The sequence below is a fragment of the Pelmatolapia mariae genome, linkage group LG12 (genome assembly GCF_036321145.2).
Source record: "Pelmatolapia mariae isolate MD_Pm_ZW linkage group LG12, Pm_UMD_F_2, whole genome shotgun sequence".
NCBI lineage: Eukaryota > Metazoa > Chordata > Actinopteri > Cichliformes > Cichlidae > Pelmatolapia > Pelmatolapia mariae.
In genome coordinates, this window is record NC_086237.1 from 22,642,372 (window position 1) to 22,661,388 (window position 19,017).

A 19,017-nucleotide genomic window follows, 5' to 3' on the forward strand; every position below is an offset into this window, starting at 1 on the left:
CTATTGCTCACTATTCATTTTCGAGGCGTTATACCTACTTGTTAGAAAACACACGAATCTACAGTGCAAGCACTAGTATGTGATCAAATAATAAGAATTCCATTTGTGCACTCTACTAGCAAGGCAACCATAACAGAGAGGTAAGCTGTGAGTCTAACCATTATAATAAATCACAAATTAACGCTGCGAGTGAGAGTTGGTAAGTAGGTTAAAAGCTGCATTCAGGCTTGTGCTGAAGTGGTAACACAGTTTGTTTTTGTTGCAGATTTAAGCTTTGCTCATGTGTCTACATTAATCTTTTTTTTTTTTTTACTAGTTTGGGGCTTAATTTAACTCCTGTTATAGCAAGTTATACCATGCAGATCTACGGCCTGTATGCAAGCATACGACCACATCTGTCATTCACTGGAAAATGTATGCTCTTATTTTGTTATAGTGCATTCAGGATTATAACTATTTACAATATTATCTGTACAAAAAAACTCATTGCCCTTCCCTGGCTTCTTATAAACAAAGTGTACAGGTAGATACATCTTGCAGCAGCACGGAGGCTGACACCGGTATTGCTTCGTTGTGAAACAAGACAACATCGATAATAAAAGACCTGCCAACACAGTCGCTCAGTGTTTTCAGGTCGTGCGTGGCTCCTTTTGTTATTTTAAAGTGTCTCTTAGGAGAAAAAGCAAGTTTGAGTAATGTCCTCAGGTAAGCATGTCCCAAACAGACAGTCATATCAGCAAGTTTGTGTGTGTTGTGAATAGACTGTGATAGCTGCTCAGTGTCTCAGCACCATGAGTGTCCATATGGAGGTGTCCAAAGGGACTGGGAACTTCAGATGGGAAGTCATTGAGAGCCTTTGTCAATCAACCAAGAAATGTCTCCAGTCCTAAAACACACACGCACACACACACATAAAATCCCATTACATACAAACAGAAACATGCCAACAAAATCACAAGTTAGTTGATAAATTACAGCTCCCTGTGAGCGGCTGTTAATGCGTGAAGCAGAAAGGAGAAAAAGCAGATATTTTTCCATACTTGCCAAGTCGTGTTAACATCCTTCAGGTTTTTTGCAAGCATTATTAGAAACAGAAGACACAAGAACAGTATAGTCACAAAAACAAGGAAAAAGTGGACACAAAGGATTCCAGCAACATCATTACGGTACGGTTCTGCTGCATTTAACAGATCCAGCAGTTCCTAATAATAGTCAAGAAACTGATTTGTAAACCCTCTCACAGAGGCTCCTTAACCACTGTGTGTGATTTCATATTATTAATTGTGATTAAAGCTTTGTGTTACCATCACAGTTTTTAATCCTATAGCTGCACAGTCATGAAAAAAAAGTAACTTGAAGTAATCATTGTCTGTATGACTATCTGATTTTTTCATCACCCCTCCAAAACTGTGCAAATAGTTGTTATGATGTGTTTGTGCTTATGTGCATTGTTTGGTTTTCACCAAACATGCTGCTATGCTTTATAACCAAACATCCCCACTTTAATGTGCTGCCTTGTTCTTTATTGAGAGAAGGGTTTTTTTTTCTAGCAGCCCTTTTAAACAAATTATAGTTGTTTGGTCTTTTTCTAGTTTTACTGCCTTGAACGTTAATATTTAATGTGTTAACTGAGGCCTGTAGAGTCTGAAGCTCTGGAGTATACACTCTTGGTAAGATTGTAGCACTATATTAGTACATTCCTGAATACTGAAGACTAACAAACTGGAAGGTCTGCTTTATGTAGGTGTCCACACATGGTGATGATTGATTAACAGCACCTGGCTGCTACTTACCCTCTTAATTTCTGTGGAAGTCACAGGACTTTATAAAGTCCAGTAAAAAACTTTTTCACATATATACAGATGCCTGATAGAAGTAATAACCGACAAATATTTTAATATTATATTACTGTTAATGTTTACTCATAACAAAAATAGAGAGCATCACAAGCAATTAATTCTTTTTAGAATTTATATACAGTTAAAGACATAATAGTAGTATAATATTATATATCAATAATATTATTGGTGGTTAAAGTGAAACATTAAACGTGGAGTTTACTTGGAAATTACAACTGCTTAAACTATTTAAATACTTCATAACTATGTTGGTTCTTTCTTAAAATGCAAATGTACTCAGTGTATTTGCTATACAGTCAATGAATATTTTGTTAGGTACACCTGTTCAACTGCTTGTTACACAAATCCCTAAACAGCCAATCACATCTCAACAACATAATGTATTTAGGCATGAAGACAAGATAACCTGTTTAAGTTCAAACTCTGCATCAGAACGAGGAATTAAAGTGATTTTGAGTGACTTTAAACGTGGCATGTTGCTGGTACCAGATGGGCTGGTGTATTTCAGAAACTGCTGATCTGCTGGGATTTTCCCAAACAACCATCTCTAGAGTTTACACAAAAAACAACCAGACTGCTTCGAGCTGACAGAGAGGGAACAGTGACTCAAATAACCCCTTATTTCAACCAAGGTATGCAGTAGAGCATCTATGAATGCACAACACTTTAAACCTTGGAGCAGATGGCCTACAGTAGCAGAAGACCACATACGGTGCCACTCCTGTCAGCTAAGAACAGGAAATTGAGACTACAATTCATGCTCACCTGAGACGGACACAATATTCACCAAAATTGAGCAATAGAAGAATGAAAGAACTTCGCCTGGTCTGATGAGTCTCAATTTCTGCTGCAACATTAAAATGGCAGGGCCAGAATTTGGCATAAAGAACATGAACACATGGATGCATCCTGCCTTGTATCAACGGTCCAGGCTGGTAGGGGTGCTGTAATGGTGTGGGGGATATTTTCTTGGCACACTTTGAGCTCCTTACTACCAACTGGGTACCAGTGGGATGTGGTGGAACGAGAGATTCAACCTGGTGCCAGCATGGTTTAACTAATTGTCAAAAGAGTGTATATAGTTAGTGGGGAAAATTTGTAATCCTTAAAATACAGTTTTAAAATATTAATAAATCATGTAAAATATCTAAATATATTATTGCGCTGTAGTGTGTTAAAATAAGACAATTTATTTGTCTCACAGAAAACTCCATGTCTCACTGTGGTTTCTGTCAGATTGATAACATTTGTCAGGTATTTCTTTAACATAAACCTTAGACACCAAAATTATTATTGTAACCACGACCAGCTTGTGGTCCGGAAGGACACTTACTCTACATCTCGCTTCTTAATCGTCTTTCCGGATCCTAGGACCTCTGCCACTCGGGATACAATGGGATCATAGTTCATGCTGGCGACAGAAACCACCTCCTCACTCCTATAGATGGACCAGAGGAGGAAACAATGAGAAGGTACCTTCACAATAAAAGATAAATATTAGTTCACAATAGTTAAAAAAAACAACACACAAACGAACTAAGATATCAGAAAAATTCTAGAAATCTTACCTTGTATAAAATGCTACAAAGCGCAGTTCATCCAGATCTCCTTGTATAATGACATCATCAAATCCGTCACCATAACCTCCACAAACAGAAAAAAATAATCCGACTCAGGCCTAATTCTTGGTCACGGGCTTCATTTTTGTTCAGCTAGATGGCAGTGTAGTACCAACATTTCAGGGCACACTCATTTCCTCTCTGATCTTTTTTTCACAGTCAGTCTTCCTCTTAACACAAACTTTCAGGCTAAAGCAAACACTAAAGATGGTTGGAAGGCCCGCCTACCTGCATAGCGTATGGTCTTCCCAAACATGGCTGACCAGAAGTAAGGCACGGTTTTGATCTCAGTGGCTCTGCCCATCATGCTAAGAGCTGCTACCTTTCCTGTTAGTGCCAATGGAAACCAAAAACATTGACATAGTTGAGTTATAAAAGCCTTAGTTATGGAGTATGAATGCAGTCAAGAACATGCTACAACAAACTCACCGTGTACATGAGCCATTTGCCAGTGAGGGATGTTCACCTTCTTGTTGTTGCGTGGTGGGAAAGGAAACATCACCACATCTCCTCCAGCAAAGACCCCATCAACATTTGTCTGCATATTCTGGAAGAAAGATGTAAGAATTTAACGAAATGGGAGTCAAACAGTTTAAGTGAGGCTCCAGGCTCTGCACAGCACCTTGTTTACAGTAATGAAGCCCTTGGAGTCTAAGTGGATGCCGCTCTGTTTCAGGAACCCTGTTGCAGGAACGCTTCCTGCAGGAGAGCAGAGCAAGAGTGCAAAAACACACTTTTAATGTCACCAAAGTAATTTTTAGATAATTAATGACAGACAATAAGGACATATTCTGTATTATGTTTCATATCACCTGCTCCAATGACACACACATCTGCCCGCAGGACTTTTCCACTCTTCAGTACAACCTCTTTCAACTGTAAAAGGGAAAAAACAGCTTGCAGTTATGTGCTAGTGTATCTATTGATACATTAACAACTCTCACGCAAAATAAATGTTAATATAAAAACTGGTCTTTTTATTCAGTTAGTTTTTTTTTACTGAGAAATGGGATTATACATGTAAGGTCACGGCGTCTCTCAAAGTTATTTAGATCATTTCCCCCAAGAGATGGATGCAATCTTCAATATCCCAAGTTCAGTGGACACAATGTCTACCTCCTTATCTGAGTTTTGCCACGTTATCAAACAAGAGACAATAGTGCGTCCGAGCATTGTGCTGTTTCTCTCACTTTCTGAATACCTGTCCATGATGGCCAACCATCTCTGACACCTCGTTCAGCATGTAGAATTTCACCCTGTTTGCCTCAAACAGCTGCAAAGACAAAAGGGTTCTAGTGAATACTCGAAAACAGAGAGAGAAAAAATTCACCGCTGAATTTTCATGTGTCTGCATGATCAATCGCGGCTAATGAGAAGATTTACACTCCCATTTGTGGCGCAGTATTGACCTGCGAAACATGATTTGCATTTTAACTAATAGTTTCCTCTCAGGGAGAATGCTGATGATAGAATTGTGAAAGTGCTTCATGTTCTGAAAAGCTTGATTTCCCAGGAGGGCGTCTCTACCTTCATTATGGCTTTCCCTACTTTCTCCCCGAGAGCTTTTTTAAAAGGGACCGACTCGATCCCGATGACAGAGACTGAGTGGGCCTTGTCAGTCAGAGCTGCAGCCACCTCCATACCTGCCATCATAATGAATAAACAGCACTTAACATACACACTAGTTAATGCAGGATGACACAAAACAGTAATACATTAAGAGTTAACACCTTTGGAAATGAGTAGACAATTTTTTATATGCAAAGCTGTACTGTGAAAAAAACATGAGCAATGAATAGTAGTTAATATATATAGAAATATATAATGTAATTAATATATAAATAAAACAATAAATGAAAGAATATAATATAATGTTTAAAAACTGTACAGTGTATCAATATATTAGTTTTATCTATTAAATAAAAGATAAAGTAAAGAACAGTCTTTTTTTTTTGCGAATTTAAATGTTATGAAACAATATGTTTATAAATGTGTTTTTGTCTCACCCACAAATGACGTTCCCACAATCACTGCATTCTTGTTGTTGGCTAGCCTCGCTATGCTGTTAGCATCCTCGGGCGTCCTGAGGTGAAACACATTCCTGACATCTTTGCCCTTGTAGTTCATTGGTTTTGGTCTTTCAAGCAGGAACAGGAGCACAATCGGGTGTCAGTTTACTCATTTACATTCTCAGCTCTTTGGCATCATGAGAAAAGAATATTTCTTGCTTACTTGCTTCCTGTAGCAATAAAGAGTTTCCTGTACTCCATCCTCAGGCCATCTTCAAATATCACAGATTGTGTTTTCACATCTATTGCCACCACCTAAAAAAACACACAAAAAAACCAATGACGGTGTAAATTGAAGTTTTTCTTCAGTTTCTTTTTTTAAAAACAGTCCTAATAAAAAATAGATATATACATATCATTTTAAACATTAATCATTAATTAACGATTAATTAAACATTTAAATATCAATCACCTCTTTCTCTGTGAGAAGTTCAATGTCATGATCTTGCAAGAAGTCCATGGAGCGCAGTCTCAGCTGCTCTGCCGTGCTCTCTAAGGACTGAGGGGTAGCAAGTTAGCACTGAGCAAAGGAAACAGTTGGAACAAAGTCTAGAAATGTCATTTAACCCTTTCACTCCCATGCTATTGCTCGAAACTGCAAAGTCACAATTAATCATATTCAACCTGTTGTAAAAACACAACAGATCCTGCAGTCATTCTAGTCACAGTAGTAATAGACAGTCTCTTTAGTGACTTGGCAGCCTTTAAAGTGTGTTTTTATACCAGATATGACTCAAAATCTTAGTCATATTTGGAATTATGAATTATTTATATATATTTTTTATGTACAAGCCATTTTCCTTTGCTTTGTTGGTTGTTCTGAAGTGTGTAGCTTTTCCTCAAAGAACTGTTTTAGCAGCGCTGACCACAGCAGCACCTCTGCGGTCTGCTATGTAACTTTGGTGGCTAAGTGAGGTCTATCTCATTGTATGTGTTCAGGGTCTGTGTACAAACCTTACTCAGTTTAGGCCTGTCATATGGAGGATGTTTGTCCATAGTGCACATGACAATGCGATCCGTGAAGCCCTCTTGCCTCAGTGTTTCTGCACACACCAAACTGGCTGGACCTGCCAGTAAGTTAACCAAAACAGATGCACATAACATTGCAAGGAAGAAACTCAAAGAAAGATGGAGTTATTTAGGGTCAGCTGTGAGACATAAAACAATAAAGAGGATACACACACACACACACTAACCTGAGCCAATAATGAGAACATGGCTGAATCCTGTGTTGGAGTTAATGACTGCTGAACATCGGGCCACGGGCTTTGACCTTTTCTGTGACTGAAGAGCCTGGAAATCATTAAAGAAAGATCCTAGGTCAATCAGGGGGTCAGCTGACTTTCCTGCATAAACTCTTCATCTTCTTCTTCGTGTTACCTGCTTGTTTGCCCGAATGATCACCTTGTCCTTTTCAACTCTGACCTGCAAACAGAATTATGTGATGTGTACACTTTTTGATGATCATTAAAAAGATGATTAGGCAGGAAATGTGTTAAGAGCTAGCACCAGTGTGGAAGGTCACCTGAAAGATGGGCAGGCTGTCCAGTCCAGGGAAGTCCTCAATGTCTCCTGTTGCAATGTTGAAACATGCACCGTGCCAGGGACAGCGTACATGTCCTTTGGACAGCACACCTGAAATAACAGCATATGGCCCATCCATACATTTTGTTTAGCAGTCTAAGCAGCGACACCCAGACATCTCTCTCCCCAGCCATCTTCTCCAGCTCATCCAGGGGGGACATCAAGGCATTCCCAAGCAAGAAAAGAGACGCAATCTCTCCTGGTAGTATATGCCTTAAATCTCATTCTTTTGTTCATTTCCCAGAGATTGTGGCCATTGCTGAGAATATTAACCAGTAAATTGGCAACTTTGCTTTCATACTAAGCTCCATCTTTACCACAACAGACCAGTACAGCATATGTATTATTGCAGATCCCATGCCAATCCATCTGTCAGTCTTCTGCACCAAGACCCCGAGATACTAAAACGTCTTCCCTTGGGCAGCAACTCATCTCTGACCTGGAGTGAGCACTCTACCCTATTTCAGTTAAGGACAATGGTAATGTTTCTCATCCACTTCACACTCAACTGTCACTGCCTGATGAGGACAGAGGAATCATAATATCTGCAAGGACCAGAGATTTCATCCTGAGGCCCCTTAATCAGAAACCCTCCATCACTAGTCTACACCTAGAAAATCCATAAAAGTCATGAACAGAATCACTTACAAAGAACAGTCCTGGTCTTTGCTGTGGTTATACAGGGACTGAATGGCCCTTAGTTACTCCCTACTCTCAAAGCATTGCCCACAGGAAAAAACACATAGACTGGTTGAGCAAACAATCACGAAATCTATCATCATACAGTGTGCTGGGGTTCATTATACTTACTGACATTCTCATGCTCAAACATTGTGTTTGTTATGGACAAACTGTGGTTAGCACATAAGTTTAGTAACACAGCACCACTCAGGTTCAGATCTGTCAGGCTGCCCCTTCCAGTCATACCCCTCCTGGTCACACTGTCGTTGCCAATATGAGTATTAAAGTCCTTCAGCAGAACACTTTAACCACCGCGCCAAGTAACTCCAAGACAAATCAGTACACTTGATTGTCATTCAGCACAAACGATGGTCAGGACCTATTCCCCCACCAGAGGGTGCAGGGAAACAGCCTTCTCATCCACTGTGGAACACTATGTGCAGACATTGAACTCTAAAAATATATACCTCACCTTTAACCAGAGGTGCTCCATAGTGTGGACACTTGTGGCCCATGGCTGTGAACTCCCCATGTTCTTTAATCAACAGAGCCCTGCCGCTTCCCAAATCAACCTCTCGCATTCTGTCAACCACACAAAATAAAATGATAGTCAGATCCAGAGTAACTGGACAATGACACGGTTTCTGTAATTTTGCCTCCCTACACCACTGCAGTGGATTTCAACTCAAACAGCTAAGATGTGATTGATGATGTGAACTTTACTTTGAAATTATTTTACAACCTCAATTCCAAAAACATTGGGACACTGTATAAAATGTAAACATAGAAATAAAGCACAATAATTTGCAATTCACATAAATTGATATTTTATGAGATTTTATTCACAGTAGAATATAGAAGCTGTGATGGAAGAAACAAAAGGCTAGAAAAGTAAGGGGTACTTAATAGATACAGCTGGAGGAACATTTTGTAGGTAACTAGGTTAACTGGTAACAGGTCAGTAACATGATTGAGTATAAAAAGATCATCTTTTAGAGACAGAGTGACATCTCTTTGGACTTCATATAGTCAGTCCTGGTGAACTATCACCAAATACAAGTTCTTGGAATCAAGTCCAGATCTTTCATCTGCTCAGTTTGTCATTAAATTACGTGGGAACTGGCCTCACCTAGTTATTAAACTGCTTGTCACTCAAGTGTCCAACCTTTTTTTGAGCTTCTGAAAATGAGAGACTATGTATAATAAATGTCTTTAATTCCTAAACAGTTAATACAGTACTTCTGTTAAAGTTTGAGTTAAAGCAGAAAGTCTGCACTTCAGCCACATTTTGATTAATTGATTTAAAACTCATTGTTTTATGTACAAAACTGCAACAACTGTATCACTATCCCAGTGTGTATGGCTATAACTACATGTGTTTGGTCATGGATGCTTCTAACAAACAATTTCTGCACTTTAAACAGGAGGATGTATCTGTGCTACATCTATGCAGGTCACCTAAAAACACTAAAATCAAAGAATTAATTAATTCTGGGTGACCTCCAAACGTCCTCACAATTTAGTTCTTAACTACCATTAAAGCTCGGAAATGAAATTTTGCCTTATCTTAATGGAAAAGGAAACACAATCCTGATCTCACAATTTAAGACAGCCTTACTTAATTCAATACTTCCCAAGCTTTACTTTCCTTCAGTATTTTATCATCTTATGTGCATCAACAGGTGAGAGAATAAAAAAAGCTGCATGATCACGTTCTTACTGTCCATTTTCCAGATCTTTAACGTGGCACACAGAGGCCTCCACATAATCCCGGGGTTTGTGGTAGAGAGGGAGCAGGGTGGAGTCATCATCAGAGCCGTGAGCCAGGGCCCCGTTAGGTCTGCATTCAGCAAAGGGGCTCGCTTTGCCATTAGGCGACAACCCGTCCACCTCTTTTTCTTTATCCAGGAGAGAGAGTTCCACTTTTACTTCAACTGCACAGCAGAGACATGGCCCAATCAGAAAATGTGCGAAAACGCACAGCTGAATAAATGCAGTGGAGGCAGAATCATGGTGTGAAGGTTTAAAATGAAAATGATTTCAGGGGATATTGATGCTAATGATCACCAGTGGACTATCTTTATTATTCCATAAACCTGTTCTGTGTTATTTCATTTCTATCCTTCTCTAGAGTTTTATAGCAGCAATTTGCCTTACAGCCTAGAGAGATGTCTACAACCTTAGGACAAATTGACTCCGACATCCACAAAGCTCAAACAAATGAAAGCAGGAAGCAGGTGCAACCCTGTCTTCTTTTTTTCTCTCCCTTCTAGTGCATACCTCTTATTCAGTTGTTTCTTTGGTGATGTGGTATAAAAATCCCCAAAATAGGGAGATAGTTTGACAATTTGCTTTTAAAAAAAAAAAAAAATCATACACTGAATCATCAGTTCATTCTCAAAAATACAATTTAACCAGGTTGAAGAGGCTTTTTTTTTTTTTTGCTCGTTAAATAATGCGATATTCATGGGAGTGGTGGAGATTTAAGTGCAGCTTCAGCTCTCCCAAGATGACAGCAAAAAATACAGACTGCAGCAGCACGGAGCACATTAATCTATGTATTTTGGAGCCACTCAGTTTTCTCTGATGCGCTGCTGTTTGCTTTGTATTTGCGAACATTAAGAAGCGGTTGTGTAACTCCTTTTTCACTGCAGCAGGCTTTATCTGTTCGGCTGGAAAAATGTGCTGATCATCCGGTTCTTACACAGTAATCTGGCTGGAATTTTCTCCTGCTGAGCAAGTCTTAATTAAAATCAATGGAAAATCATAGTAGTGAGTGCATTTGCAGGAGAAAAGAAAGAGAAAGCTTTCCACGGCTGAAGAGAATCTCCAGAAGCAGCTGTAATATCTGAGGCTAAATAAGACGTCGTCACACTGATGCTTCATTTGATCAGACTAAGTAGTTATCAGGGTTATAACATACATAAATATATTTGATCTAATTCTTGTAAGTTGCCCAACACAGACTTTACATTTACTCAGTAGCAAGCATGGCATAGATAATTATGTAAAATGTTCAGATTTTATATTTATTTTTTGTATTTCTTCACATTTTTAGGCAAATGAAGATGGTACAGTTTGTCTTTAAAGGCCTCCCTCCATCATAGACTTTCTAATGGTGCAAATTTACTCCCACTTTTTACTCACTTCTATATAAGTGGGGATAAATTATCCTCTACAGTATTTACTGTATATTTAGAGTGGGAGTCATCCTTATTTATAAATGATAGTATAAAGTATCCGAATAAGCTACTTTATAGGTTTCATGTTAATAATGTTCATTTCCATCTCATGCTTTAACACGTCTGCCTGGGTAGAAGATGCTCTAAATCTCATTGTACATGTGTATAGTGACAGAAAAATACATTCTTTTCTATTCTTCTTATTCTATTTGAACTTGAAAGTGACTTCAGCCTTTGACCTGAGACATTTTTCCAGTGTAGATAGTAAATCTTTGTTGTGCATTGAGTGTGCATTAGTAGCTGGAGGTTACACTGTTATCAACACTTATTACTGTTCAGCTGCCTGACAGTCATCATTTACATACAACTAGAGACTTTGAACAGATGATGAAATCTTATTCAGTGCACCTGAATGTGAAGTCGAGTATGTTATTAGAGTACCTCTTAGCAATGCCAACACTGAGGTGATGCATAAACAGATCTCACACGTACTGTACATATGTCAGTTTTAGATATTTGTGTCTCAGTATGTACTCCTTAATAACCAAAGACAGTAGGGAGAGCATTTAAATTCCTCCCACACACACACACACACACACACACACACACACACACACACACACACACACACACACACACACACACACACACACACACACACACACACACACACACACAAAATAAACTGCAAACAGAGGAGGCTGAGGGGAAGTGTATAACAGGATTTGGAAGCAACGGCTCTGAAAATGACAAACAAAGACACCAAACGGTCCCGATTTACATTGAAAAGCTTCATAATTTTAACTTTGTATAGAATAAAAACTAAAATAGTGTGATTTTGTATAATTATTGTGTTATATTTTCTTCACTATCCTTACAACTACTACAAGGACTGCAGTATTTCTTTAAAAAACATTCTGCATTCATAATGCCATCAGTTTTGACAAGATTCCCAACATCACTGAGTGAAACAGCCCCACACCACAACAGAGATTTCATCATGTTTTACAGATGGCTGTAGACACTCACTATTGCACCTCTCTCCTGCCCTGACGTACATATTAACAATTTGAATGAAAAATTTGGCTTCTTGACAGCCACCCTTCAATTGAGAGCATTGCTGATGAGGCTTTGGTGAACAACTGAAGGGTTAAATGCATCACTCAGGTCGTGTCCCAAGTCTTGTTAGATTTTTTCCTATTTCTTAAGGACGTTACTTTCACATACTATTCATGTGCTGCAGATAGTTTATAGGAAGGCTTCTTCTTCTGTCTGGCACTTGTCCAGTTTCTTCACATTTTTTAAGGACACACTGCGCACCATGCTGTGATATGGCATGGTTTTTTTACTAAAAGCTTTTTGGGAATCACCTTGTTAGTGCAAAAATACAATTTTATATCCGTCAGTCTTTGTTACCTTTGGCATTTTTCATATATTCAGCTAAAGAAATTGGAACAGATTTTGTGTTTTTGGATGGTAATGACAAAGTGCCTATTTAAAATAGGTTTTTGTTCTAATGAACACTGGTTTATCATTGAGTTAGGTCCCTTGTTGAACAGTGTTAAACAAAAAGCATTATTTTGAAAATAGTAAGGTACAAGGACTGGAGTGAAATGAGAGAAAAAGCAGCCAATAAATCCAATACATTTGTGAAAGACCTTCAGAAAACCCGGAGAACCATTTCTTAAGACCACTTTAAAAGAATTAAAAGCCTGGCTCCTTGGAAGCAAAATATAATGAAATGAGGGGTGACTCAAGACTTATAAAGATGTATATAAAGACAAAACATTTTCCAAAAAAGTAAAAGACATCATACAGCAGTTGTGGATTTTACTAATTTACTAATGCTTGAATTGGGCAAACATGCTGTTTACCTGGTTTGGGTTTGGAGAAGCATCCTCCCATGGTGGGCCCAGGATTGAGGGACACCCAGGGAGAGGGAGGGAGAGGGGGAGAGGAGAGGAGGGGAGGTACAGTCAGATCGTGGAGCTGGGCTGCTTGTTTTGGAGGTAACGGTAATGCAGAGCTGGAGGTCTGAGAACCTGCAGGTCCAAGCTGGCCATCGCACACGTCAGCTCCTCCACATAATCTGAATGCACAGAGCGAGTGAAATTGTAAACAACACACACACCGTCACACTGTGATGACTTGCTGTTAAAACTACAAGAATTAGAAAATGTACTTGTGTTGCTTTTATCATTACCAAACTGATATTTGTCTTTATGTCTGTGTTACTAATGTGCAGCTGATGTCGCTCTGAAATGTGTGAAGGACGCATGAGTCAGACCCCGAGGAGAGCTAACCCAGCCACTGTTTATCTTTGTCAATGTAACATGTTAGTGCTTGTAAAAAGGAAGCAATTGTGTTAATTAGGAACATGTCCACACACACTGTTGCCTTTGTTCATGCATATTGCATGGGAAACTGTTAAATATTAACAGCACTCCGACACCTATTAGCTTTCTCGTCACACTGCGCTTTAAAGGGAAGCAGGGGCCCCTTGAGTTTTACAATCCCCCTTGTTTTGTTTCCACATTGCCCTCACACATTTCTGCCAGCTCTGGTATTTCACCCACACATACTGTAGCTAGTTACTCACTGGCTGCTATGAATCTCAGCATACACAGGATGGCAGGTGTATCACTCAACGTGGTGCAATCCATCACCAAATTATCCTATTGAGGTACAACCAAAAGGACTGCTTGATATTCTGAGCACATCTTAATGTCCTTGAACTTTAGAAAAAAAAACTTTGCAGTACTGAATGGAGTGCTGCTTAGAGAAAGTTCCTGAAGACTAATGAGAAATGGAAAGATCTCCTCTAATTGGACAGAAATCTGCAGCTAACAGTGTGTTGGTATTGCATATGTACACTGTATTTGTTTGCTCTGGATGAAAGTACATTTACTCAAGTACTTATGATACTTAGGATGGTCTTTAGGTTCTGAGGTTTGGATTCTTAGTTATGCAATTGAGTTTAAGGGCTCTGTTTGAGTTTTATTGTTTTTCTAGTGATGAGATTCAGTTTTGTAATCCTTGGTTTTGAGATTTTCTCTTTTTTTTTTTTTAGGATTTTTAGTTCCCTCTGGTTCCCCTGTCTTGTATCTGTGTTTGATATTTCATTGTTCTGTTATTTTCTATTTTCCTTTAAAGGTTAACCTTAGTTTAATGGTCTGTTTTTCCCTTAGCCCCGCCCTAACTGTATTCACCTGTGCTGATTATGTTCAGTTGTGGCTCATCCCCACCTATCTCCTGTTGCCTCTCAGGCCTCTCTGTGTGTATGTGTAGACCCGCCTTCCCATTAATTAAAGCATCTGTTTATGTTCCTCTCTATTGCAGCTCAGTTTGTTCCCATATATTTTGGATTATTTCCCGGCTCTGTTTATTTTGGACATATCAACTGTGATAAAATCTCTCTTTTATTTTCCTCCTTTTGGTCTCGCATGCTGGATTCAGGCTCTGTCTATACCACCAAACTTGACAACTTAAGTATATATTTGAGCTACTAGTGCTGCACACAAAAATATTCATTTTATGCTCTGCTTTTCTTCATTTCCAGAAAAAGTTTAAATTAAAATATTTTTAAAAAAATAAATAAATGGATGTTAAGTGCTCTGTCCAAAATTTACTCATTTCAGGTGGGAGGCGCAGTAGTACCGTGGTTAACGCTGTCACCTCATAGAAAGAAGTTACTGGGTTTGCACCTCCTGGGCCCCTCTCTGTATGGTTTCCCTGGCTCTGTGAGTGCTCCAGGTTGTCCCCAAAACGTATGTGTTGGGTTGACTGGTGACTCTAAACTGGCTAGAGATATTGATGTAATGTGAGGTGTTATATCCAGGGTGTATCTTGCCTTTTGTCCTGTCAGCTCAGATAACCAGGCTGGATAAGCTGATGGATGATTTGACCTTTCAGACCTGCAATCTCTTACAAAGGGCAATTTGTAAAGACCTTTTGCCAGTGTCTTAGCTCTTAGTCTAAAGTTGCTTTCATAAGGCGCTATAGACTGAGCGTGAAGTTGCATCTGATAATGGAAATATCTTAGCAGGTTAATTGTACATTAAGCAGTTTTTAACCTGCCAGCTCTGTTTCTTACCATGTAACAACAGCACAGGTAATTGTCCAGTGAAATCACAGCATATTTCACTCCTGCCTGCTGTATGCTCTACCTAGACAACACTCTTCCCTAAACCTTCTGAAGTGTTGCCAGTAGTGAGAACGCATGTGAAGTGTATCATCTCCTGCTGTGTGCCACATATGAAAAGGACAACTGCAGATTCTACAAACATTATTTGGAATTCAAACACTTTATGAGTTGTAAGTGTTTCAACAAGAGACAGAATCCCCAATAAACTTTTTAAATGGTTTGCTAATCCAAAGAGGTAAAACTATCCCAATACTTCACCAAAAGGCAAAGATGACCTTTTTGTGAAATATTGGCTAGATCTCACTTCATTAATCATCTCAGGACTCTTCAAATGTATGTCATGGCCCTTTAAGTAAACCCTATATTGGAAACGACTACTAAAATACACTTGTGCACATTTTTTTGCTAATCATTAAGTAGGGTGTATTTTTCACGTTGTTGTTTTAGGACTTTTACATTAATAAGGAGAATACTTTCATAGTTGTTTCTTTGAGATGTCACTGAACAAGGTGTTACTTGACTTGTTAAGCCAAAAATCTAGTGAAAATCTAGTGAAAATCTAGTGATCTCGCTTGGCTCTGGCCTCTTTTTAATCTGTATTTTTGCGCTGTTCCTTCAAATATCTATGCCAAGCACATTTCCTTGCATTTAGTTAACATCCATGCCAGCACTGCTAAGTGCTTTCTGTGTAAGCCACTAACTAGAGAAAGCAAAAAAAAAAAAAAAAAATCAAGTCCCTTTCTGAAGACTGAAGACATGTAGGAAAACTTGCCCCTTGCATGTTGTCCCTTAAATAATTCGTCACCACTGAAAATTTGATGAACAACAAATTGGATCACAAATAGCTACCATACTGGAGCTCCAGTAAACCCAAGATATTTTGTGCAATACTAAAGTAGGTTAAGCAGATTTGGTCCTCACAACATATGACGCAGATCCCTCACTCTTTCTCACTGTTGGGCCTGTCCCCAAGCAGTGCTAATAATCCTGCCTGCAAACAAGCTGTCAGTTTCACTCACTTCCCTACAAATGCAAAACCTGTTACTGGAATGTCAGAGGGGAGAATTAGCAAAATGCCAACTCCTGGTTGGTGGAAAAGAGGCTGATCTATAAAGTGAACGTGAGTGAAACAAATGCCAGCCCTTTGATGGACACACCCACTGAAATTACCACGCAAACTGTGATAGCATGTGTAACGAAGAAGAAGAGAAACATGCTGCAATCTCCATATGTACTAAGAGAAGATCAGCTGTTTATTGGCTCATTCACTTCATAACACCTCGACTATTTTAAAACACCTGCTTGGCAGGTATCCTGACAGGTTAGCCTGTAGTTAGAGTTCTCTGATCCTTGGCTGATAAAAGGCCTCATGCTGCTTAATATTTGACCACGCTTCTTTCTTTCCCTCACTGTCAGCTCTTCTGGTTTGTGAAATGCAAGATAAGCCTGAGGAGTCATCCTGCAATTGCGTAAACCTGCTGCTGAGCTGACAGGCTCTTACTGACCATTTATTTTATTTACTAGCAGTTTAATGAAGTCTTCAGTGCCCCTGACAAATGTATAAAAATGAAAGCATTTTAATCCTTGATCTTTTTTTGTTGGTGTCTTTTTGCTGTTCATGTGTTAATTGTTTGCAGTGAAAGGAGACAGGAGGGACAGGGAAGGGCAGCAAGTGTCCCAAGCCATGTCTGAAGTTAAAGGTGTTCCCTGAAATGCCGCCAAGCTTCTGATTGACTTCTGTTTACTCCAGTGCCTACGTGTCACAGACTATGAAAGAAAAAAGTGTGGATTACAGTTACCACAATCCCCATTAGGAGGCTCCAGCGTGTGTGTGTGTGTGTGTGTGTGTGTGTGTGTGTGTGTGTGTGTGTGTGTGTGTGTGTGTGTTGAATTTCATTCAGATTATTCAGATCAATGTTTGTGTATAGTCTTGCTTTTGTTTCCTTTGATTTGAAGAAATAAATTCAGCTCCATGTGACGCCAACAGAAACGGGAATATAATGTGTGATAAATAAACTATACATTTACCTGATTACAGAGTCAGGTACAGTCATAATTAAGCTTTTAAGGGGAATTCAAAAAACATTGCTGCTTCACATGATACAGCAGCTGCCACGTGGTTCAAGAAAACAAAGACCAAATAAGCATTCAGCGTTATTTACTGTTCAATAGCACAGAGTTCATGAAGTAGACAAGTTCCTGTGGCTTTATGTTGACTCAGATGCCAATATGTTTTGTATGTATTTATCTGTAAAGCTTAAGTTGGTTAACAATGGCACTACATGGCTCTATCAGGTAATTTTGCTGCTACTTTGAGCGATAACCTCTCCATGATGTCATGGAAAACTGGAACTGAGTTCTTCAGAGGGGTGTACACCCCTACAGGGCAGCTGTACTTCCTTAGAGCAGTTCTGCAATTGACCAGTTTCTCAGCACACACACGCAGACGCATACAGAGATACACACGGCTGCTGTCAAATTATGATTGGAGATGTGCTGTGATATATTTGATCTGTTTTCATTTGTGTAAAAGTTACTGGTGTATATGGACTGGAAAACATTATCTGATATGGCTGAAGCTGGAGAGATCAGAATTTCTCCAAGATTTTCATCTATTCCACTCATGAGTGTGTTTTTATGAACAAACTGATTTGTAGAGAAAGAGTGAATGTTTCTCTACAGAAGAGCCCCCAGAGCAAGCAACTTCCTTATAGAAGTACTCTATGTGACCACAGTGCGCCAATGCAGGCAAAACCCACTTGAAGAAATAAGTGGGATCTCTCTCTCTCTCTCTCTCACGCACGCACACACACACACACACACACACACACACACACACACACACACACACACACACACACACACACACACACACACACGCAGCATCACATAAACACATATAAAGTAATTACCTCTAACTCTGAGTCCCTGGTGTAAAATGAATGTGAAAGGTCTTACCCGCGTGCATGGAGCAGGTGCACTGAGATCCTGTCAAAGTCCCTGGTGCTCAGCCGTCCCTGCGGAGCACGGCAGCATATTAGCACGGGTCTCCTCGCAGTCTTCTCCCTCTCCGGATTGGCTCTCTCCGCTAGAGTATTCCCAGTCTGCGTGTCCCTCCGTACCCTCCTCCGCACTCCTCTTCTTCCTCTTGATGCAGCAGAGGCTCCAGTGAGTGAGTGAGTGTGTGGGTGAGTGTACGTGTGTGTGCGCTCTGCCCCTCTCAGAGTCCCCCTCAGCAGCAGCAGGAGCAGCAGGAGCAGCACACTGAGCCGACCGGTCGTGGGAGTTGCTCTCTTTCGCAGTCCGAGCCTGAAAACGCAGCACGGAGGACCTTTGCCAGTTTCTCAGCTGTATGCGGTATTGATGGAGTTGCTGAGGGGATGCTAACACAGCATGAATTCTCACCGTTCCCTGCTCTCCTCCACCCAACCCTCCTCTCTCTTTCCTAAAAACACACACACGCTCTCTCTCTCTCGCTCTCTCTCTCTCTCTCTCTCTGTGCGTGTGTGTGAGTGCGCGCGCGCCAGGCTTGCTTTTCTGTTCAGACCCTTTCAGCCTCGCCTTCAAATGTCAAAGACCTGACTTGCCAGCTAAACCTGATCAAAGACTTAACTACCCTCCCCAAAGCACTGCCCCAATGACTGCCCACCTATTACACTGGCTGCTCCCTGTAAATGCTGCTTCCATGAGCATCATCTGCTGTTAAAACTTACCAGTGTTTGGATTTATTGTAGTTACACTGACCACCAGGGAACATAAAATAAACACCGAAGGCGCACTTACTGTGTGTGTGTGTGTGTGTGTGTGTGTGTGTGTGTGTGTGTGTGTGTGTGTGTGTGTGTGTGTGTGTGTGTGTGTGTGTGTGTGTGTGAATGCTGC

General features: G+C 39.9%; 1 protein-coding gene across 4 annotated transcripts; it reads right to left on the bottom strand.

The window, feature by feature from the left end:
• Window positions 1–776: 776 nt before the first annotated feature.
• LOC134638572 (apoptosis-inducing factor 3) lies at window positions 777–18,603 on the bottom strand. 4 transcript variants are annotated; one of them, XM_063489296.1, is made up of 21 exons: window positions 18,097–18,602; window positions 12,869–13,083; window positions 9,533–9,710; window positions 8,285–8,394; window positions 7,073–7,182; window positions 6,928–6,972; window positions 6,744–6,840; window positions 6,502–6,614; window positions 5,960–6,046; window positions 5,711–5,802; window positions 5,485–5,615; window positions 5,006–5,121; window positions 4,680–4,751; window positions 4,291–4,354; window positions 4,101–4,177; window positions 3,908–4,025; window positions 3,707–3,805; window positions 3,428–3,503; window positions 3,193–3,297; window positions 1,041–1,061; window positions 777–886 (listed from the first exon to the last, which is right to left on the bottom strand). In XM_063489296.1, the coding sequence occupies exons 2-21, from the start codon at window positions 12,897–12,899 to the stop codon at window positions 844–846; spliced, it is 1,785 nt and encodes a 594-aa protein (XP_063345366.1). In that variant the 5' UTR covers window positions 12,900–13,083; window positions 18,097–18,602; the 3' UTR covers window positions 777–843. The 4 variants fall into 4 exon arrangements, with proteins under 4 accessions (XP_063345366.1, XP_063345363.1, XP_063345365.1 ...); XM_063489293.1 differs by having other exon boundaries at window positions 9,533–9,746; window positions 18,097–18,601; XM_063489295.1 differs by having other exon boundaries at window positions 778–886; window positions 1,045–1,061; window positions 9,533–9,746; window positions 18,097–18,603.
• Window positions 18,604–19,017: the final 414 nt, after the last annotated feature.

What these genes read in the sequence shown, in the direction of transcription:
- LOC134638572 (XM_063489293.1), bottom strand. Translation starts at nt 12,899, where the DNA reads ATGGGAGGATGCTTCTCCAAACCCAAACCAG. An exon ending in ACAGGCCTAAACTGAGTAAG is followed by an intron (nt 6,047 to 6,501) that starts GTTTGTACACAG and finishes GCTACCCCTCAG; the next exon opens with TCCTTAGAGAGCACGGCAGA. An exon ending in GCTTCATTACTGTAAACAAG is followed by an intron (nt 4,026 to 4,100) that starts GTGCTGTGCAGA and finishes TCTTTCTTCCAG; the next exon opens with AATATGCAGACAAATGTTGA.